General features: G+C 40.8%; 1 protein-coding gene across 1 annotated transcript; it reads right to left on the reverse strand.

Annotated features, from left to right (window-relative positions):
* Positions 1–263: 263 nt before the first annotated feature.
* On the reverse strand, positions 264–2140 carry LOC117610999 (Cathelicidin-like antimicrobial protein). Its single transcript, XM_034338882.2, has one exon. It carries the CDS (start codon positions 1884–1886, stop codon positions 264–266), a length of 1623 nt encoding a protein of 540 aa, XP_034194773.2. The 5' UTR covers positions 1887–2140.
* Between the last annotated feature and the right edge of the window lie 4835 nt (positions 2141–6975).

Below are 6975 nucleotides of genomic sequence, written 5' to 3' on the forward strand. Positions count from 1 at the left end.
CAGATGTAGTAAATAAAACAATCAGTTTTTGGAAAGAAAATATTTATCCAAAAATGCAACATTCAATTTTAAAATAAAAGTTAAAATAAAATATATCATTGCAAACAAAATAATTTTCTTTTCTACCTCACTTTACCATTACCATTCATTTCCAGGTACTAGGAGATATAAGTAACAAGATATCTTTTTTTAAGGAAAAAATATTATATTTACATAAATTACATTATTAAGACATAAAATCAAGTTATCAGGATTATTATATATCATGTATCAATAACCGGGTTTTGCAAATTGATTAAGGCAGATGCTATTTTTACTACTGAATCTATATACGGTATTGTATAATGATCAATAGTGGCATGTGGTTCCAGCAGTGCATATTCTCTAATTCTTCTGATCACTCTTTCAATGTGAATTCTTAAACTCGCAATGCGTTTAGTTAATAATACTTCTTCTTTTGAAGATTTTTGCTTAGTTGAGACAGACGGAGGTCGAACAAGTTCAATTTGTTTCCTTTGTAGGATTGTTTGAATTTGTTTGAATCCTCTATCCGCCATTATTTGGCATTTATCTGGCAACACGTCCATTATTTTGCTTTGATCAAACAACTCCACATCACTAACTCTGCCTCCATATCCCGTTGAAATAAATGTTATTAGTCCATCTGCTGATATACAAATCAAATACTTTAAGGTATTGCATTTTTTGTATTCTGACCAGGTTAGAGCTTGATGTAACGCATTCTGTGGTTTTTCAATTTGAATTTCAAAACAATCAATAATACCAGCAACTTCACTAAAATTTAACCTAAATGGTATTGGTAGGTTTTTTTTCAAATTCTCCTTATCAGGATAATAAATTAATGTCTTTAGGACATGTGCAATTTTGTGGACACTTCTTTTAAATACTTTACTTGCACCACTTGTAGACAATCCAAATTGGTCACCTAATCTTTTGAATGTATCATTCTTTTTAATTTTCATGAGTGTCAATTTAATATTGTCACTTAGTATTTCAGTGTCTCTCTGTATATCTTCAACGATCCATAGCCATTGCTTCATGATACCAATATAATTTTTGGGATCAGTCGATATAAAATAATTAATTAAGCGAAGAGCAGCTTGCTTCATTTCCAAATCTTGTTCCTCTGCTAAATCTGATAATTCTCCTGGTGATGGGTTATACTCACTATGACTAAGACTAGATTTGGAGGTAATAGTGGCAGATGCACTACTAGAAGATGTGGTAGGCAGATTTATTGGCGAACATTGTTTATCGACCATAATTGGTTTTGCTAAACATCCTGCTGTAGACGTAGAAGGTTTAGCAGTTATTGCCTTGCTCCTAAAATGTTTTTTCATGAGAGTCTGCTCAGGTTCCTTATTTTTTATTACTGCAGTGACTGTTTCTGCAGTAACTGTTTCTGCTGTTGTTTCTTCAGGTGCAGGTAAATATTCCACTTGTTTGGAAGATGGTCCTGCATCGGTATCAAAATTCGGAGGACAATTCTCATCTGCCAACATCTCTGCAACTGTTCGTTTTCTGTTTAATTTTACGAAGCCAGGTCGAGGTTCAGAACTTTTGGCAGTATTGCGACCGGGATGGCAATCAAAAATATGTGGCACCACACCCTGCTTCATCCTAATTGAACCCCCCATCAGTCTGTAGCGGGTATAATTTTCCATGTCTTCCTGTAAGTTAAAATGATCTTCACAACAGTAGTAGTTTGAGTTTGTTGGTTGATCTGTTCGATGAGCTGCCTTGAACCACAAATTCCGCACTTTTTCATTTCTCGGTACTTGAATAAAAAGTTTTTCTGGATTTTTCAGTTGTATACTTAAACACAATGGTACAAAGCACCAACGGTACGTCTGTTGTTTACTCATACTTGCAGATTTTTAATAATTTCGTTAGTTCGCTATGTAAACGTATACGCTTTATTCGGGGTTATATGCCATATGACGTCACCGGCTAGTACGTGGTTTTACCGCGTTTTTGGTCGATTCAAAAATCATAATTTTTAATAATTTTTTTCTCAGTCATTTTTGCATTTAAAAATCACAAACAAAAAATTACAATACAAACCAAATATAAACATTTGAATAAAAATATTTCTGAAAAATGGTATTCTTCCCTATTAACTGACTTGTGCAACGCGGGCGGTTTTCCTCTTGCAAAGTGGCACTCAAACGAAGCCGCTCTGCTTGAGGCCATCGTGCCTTGCAACAATTCTCAGGGCACATCAATCTCACTAGACGACTGCAATACCAAAATACTCGGATTGCGATGGAATACTGTCAACGATAGCTTCACATTTACATCAAAATCTCACCACAATCTCAATTTCACAAAACGCCTTGTATTATATGAAGTAGCACAGATATTTGATCCGCTTGGCTTTTTGTCACCAGTTATTATTCGAGCGAAGGTACTCCTGCAAGAATTATGGCTTCTCAATCTCAAATGGGATGATCCACTGCCATCCCATATCAGTACACGATGGATTGCAATCAGAGAAGATCTTACAAGTCTGGCCAGACTCTCAATACCAAGGTGGTTCAACACCTACAACAATTCTACAGTGGAACTACACGGCTTCTCTGACGCATCACAACTCGCCATGGCAGCAGTAATTTACATTACTGTTTTTTCGTCGTCCACAGATCTCAACGTGACATCACTGGTGTGCCCCAAGACGAAGGTCGCGCCTCTCAAAAAACTTACAATTCCCCAACTTGAGCTCACAGCTGCTCTGATGCTGGCAAAATTACTGAAGTACTTTCAAGCAAATCTCAAGCTCGAAATTGCTACAACACACCTGTGGACGGATTATCAAGTGACACTTACATGGATCAAATCTCACGCATCACGGTGGAAAGACTACATCAGGAATCGTGTAACACAAATTCAAGAATTGACGCAAACTGCAACTTGGATGCACGTTCCTGGTACATCAAACCCTGCTGATTGCGCTTCAAGAGGATTAACAACTACACAGCTTGAACAACACGAGCTATGGTGGAGGGGACCACCATGGCTTTTACAATCTCAGGAATCATGGCCTGTATAACGCAACGCATCTGACGACACTTGCCTGCAGGAGTGTCGTCCAGGAATCTCGCACGTATTGATGTGCCAAAAAATCGAATATCACTGGGACTTGATTCACAAATATTCTTCTTTACAAAAACTTTTTCATGTTACCTCAGTTTGTTACAGGTTCATTTCCAAACTGAGAAAGGCAACTGCTTCAACGAGGCTCTCAAACACGCCAGCTGATTTGGAAAGGGCTAAAATCTTCTGGATCAAGGCCACTCAATCAGCATACTTCACACACGAGCTCAAGATGATGGTCAACAACCAAACGCTGCCATCGTCTCACACCTTCAATCGACTCACGGCCTTTATTGACGATCAAGGGGTCATTCGAGGTGGAGGAAGATTTAACAACGCTCAGTTAACCTACGAAGGTAAACACCCTGCAATCCTTCCACGTCACTCACGTCTGTCCGAATTGATTGTAGATCACTCTCACAAAGCAACATTTCATGAAGGGACACAACTTACACTCGCTCACATCAGGCAGACCTACTGGATCATCGGTGGACGAGCTTCAGTTAAATCTCACATCCTGCGGTGTGTTGTGTATGCTCGGCAGAAGGGGATCCGTGCCCATCAACTGATAGGCCAACTACCTCTCTCTCGGGTTACACCCTCACACCCATTTTCACACACCAGCGTGGACTACGCCGGTCCCATCACACTCAAGACGTGGAAAGGACGAGGAGCGAAGACACAGAAAGGATGGATCTGTGTTTTCGTTTGCATGACAACATCTGCTGTTCATTTGGAATTGGTCGCCGACTATTCAACGGATGGATTCGTTGCCACGTACCAACGGTTCGCTGCATGAAGAGACATTCCACACACCATCTACTCCGACTGTGGAACGAATTTCATCGGAGCAGATTTAGCACTGAAGTCAATGTTCATCGAGGGCACTCAAGACAATCAACGATTGGCCAAGCTGTTCGTCAACGACCAAACAACTTGGAGTTTCAATCCACCTGCTGCACCGCACATGGGAGGAAAGTGGGAGGCAGTGGTCAAGTCCGTCAAATATCATCTCAGACGTACGGTGAGTGACGCTTTACTCACCTTTGAAAAATACTACACTCTTCTAAACCAGATTGAAGCAACACTCAACTTTCGACCACTGGAGCCTCTTACTGATGACCCCGATGACCTATCAGTGCTTACACCAGCGCACTTCCTCATTGGAAGAGCCATCTCGACATTGTCTGGGCCATCTGTTGAACAGGCCAACCTCTCGCCGAGAGCCAGATGGCACCTCATCCAACAAAAACTACAACAATTCTGGAAGCGCTGGTCAGCTCAACACCTTCAACGAATGCAGTCAATTTCGAATTGGCATCACCCTTCCAACAACATCAACGTTGGATCACTGGTGCTGCTTACAGACGAGCGCTTCCCACCATGCAAGTGGCCTCTTGCTCGAGTGCTCGCAGTTCACCCTGGACCAGACGGACTGACGAGGGTTGTTACGATCAAGACGGCCACCACAACTCTAACTCGGCCAATTGCAAAATTGGCTCTACTACCAGTAGCACATCAGAACTCATCACCATCTTCTACGAGCTGCTGATGGCGGGCGGAATGTTCGAAAATGTAATTTCTACCGCCTTCACGCGGACCGCGGCAGCACTCTGCAGCGCGACCGACAGCCACCTTGGATGGAGCCACCGATCAGGGAGCGTTACGTCAGCAAGAAGAAGCCAACGGTTCTTGCTGCGACGAAGCCGGTTGATCGGCCATTATCGTTTCGTTCTGCATTGCATCGACACGTGCGACACGCAATTTAGAAAGATTACAGAAAAAGTGCTCAATTTCGATCAATTCACGATTGTTTAACTCGCGCGAATCAGCCAACGGCCTTCGCGACAGCGAAAACGTGTGTGTTCGCGTAAAACCCATATAATTAATACAATTATACGGTGCCACGTGTTGCACCAACACGTGGTTCTAATACAGCTCAAACTCTTGTTCATCGCAACGCAAGTGGACGTGAATATGATCAAAGATCCTCGATCAACGATCCGCGATCAACGATCCTGTGAATTTGTACATATTGTAGTCTTGATTGTTGTAAATATACTTGTGATTTCGTGCAACCACAGTGTAAGGTTTCTCGCCCGTCTCGCCGCCAATCTCATCACACCGAATCGGTTTCGAGCGCCTGAATTTTCGAACTCAATTTTGAACACGGTGATTTGAGTTCGATGAATTGTCTTTCGATGAACTGGATGTATACCGCCAATTTTGGCATTGCCATATTTCCAAACATTCCGCCCGCCATCAGCAACTGGTTGATGATGAGACTGAATCTGAAACTGTGATAGGCAATAGCGCCAATTTTGATATTGGCCGAGTCAACGTCATTGTTGTAGTCTTTATGGTTATAATGCGAGTTGGTCCATCTTGTCCAGGATGCACTGCAAAAACACGAGCGTGTGGTCACTTGGAAGAAGGATTTTAATTACTCGTAAAGGATTAAAGTTATAGGATGCAAAGATGTAGGTTAATGAGCCTAATAGATTACCAACTAAATAAACAATATTAGCAATCATTATAATTTAAACAACTGAAACAATATTTATTAATAATTTCTTACTATAACATTCTGTTTCACTGTCCCGTTCTTTCCTAGAATTCATTAATAGCATTTTAGTCGCAAGATGTTATATAAATTAATTAAAGTAAAATTTTTTTACGATTTTTTGCGTTAGACGTAACGCAGGGGCCATGCTATTTATATGATGATTCCTAGGATGTTCCAAAATTAGGTCGAATCCTGTGGAGGAATGATTGCTCAGATGATTCCAAACAACATTTTTCATTTAAATGTTGGTTAAGGCTTCGCTTTCGGATTATTAACGGCAAACACTGTCTAATCAGAGCGCGCGTATAGCGCGGGCTGAGCGGCGAGAGTGTTGGGTATGCTCTGCGTTCGAACCGTGGTCGTGATCAAGTGCATAGATACCATGTCAGTGTAATAGAACTCGTTGGGCAAAAGTTGTATGGAATAATGAATAAGAATAAAGAAAAGAATAATAGTATCGAATTATTCGTTGCTCATGAACAACGAATAAAGTAACAAATCGTTGTTTATAAATAATGAATAAATCGAATTGATCCAACACTTTTATTCGTTGTTTGGAATGGATAAAAAAAATACTTTGTAGTCACTTTTCGAGGAAGGAACACATTACGAAGAATAGTTGATCTCCAGACGGGATCATTGAATTCAGTCAACCACACGGTCACTATCACTTTTGGCAGAATTTCAATACGTGGTCCGAAAGGGACCGATTCTTTCAAGTAAATAAATATTTTTATTCACTGTCACATCACCCAACGTGTCCTATTACACTGACGTGGTATTGATGCACTTGATCACGACCACGGTTCGAACGCAGAGCATACCCAACACTCTCTCCGCTCAGCCCGTGCTATACGCATGCTCAACGCGTGCTCTAATTGGACAGTGTTTGTCGTTAATAATCCGAAAACGAAGCCTTAACCACCAGTTTGGCAAAGGAAAATGTTGTTTGGAATTACTTCAGCAATTATCTCTCCACGGGATTCGATCTAATTTTGGGACACCCTGTATATAGCGCCAGCTTAGAGTGACATTTAACAGAAATAGAAAAGGACAGTTTTCTCACTTTTATCCATAAGTCTGATAAGGAGACTGTTATGAGAATTGTAAGGTATGGCCACACGATCAAATCAGGCTTTCCCTAGTTCAGAACAATAGACCCCTTCTTGCGAAGAAGGAGCCATCTTCAGTTCTTCTGGCGTCGAGAAAGCTTATATGATACATATTAATTATTTTACAACCGAGTTTCAAAACGAGTTCATTATTGATTTCACTTGTTATCAATCGAATCAGCT

This window comes from Osmia lignaria, chromosome 11 (genome assembly GCF_051020975.1).
Source record: "Osmia lignaria lignaria isolate PbOS001 chromosome 11, iyOsmLign1, whole genome shotgun sequence".
NCBI lineage: Eukaryota > Metazoa > Arthropoda > Insecta > Hymenoptera > Megachilidae > Osmia > Osmia lignaria.

Bases quoted from the DNA above. Each gene is read 5' to 3' on its own strand.
- LOC117610999 (XM_034338882.2), bottom strand. From the start codon at position 1,886: ATGAGTAAACAACAGACGTACCGTTGGTGCTTTGTACCATTGTGTTTA.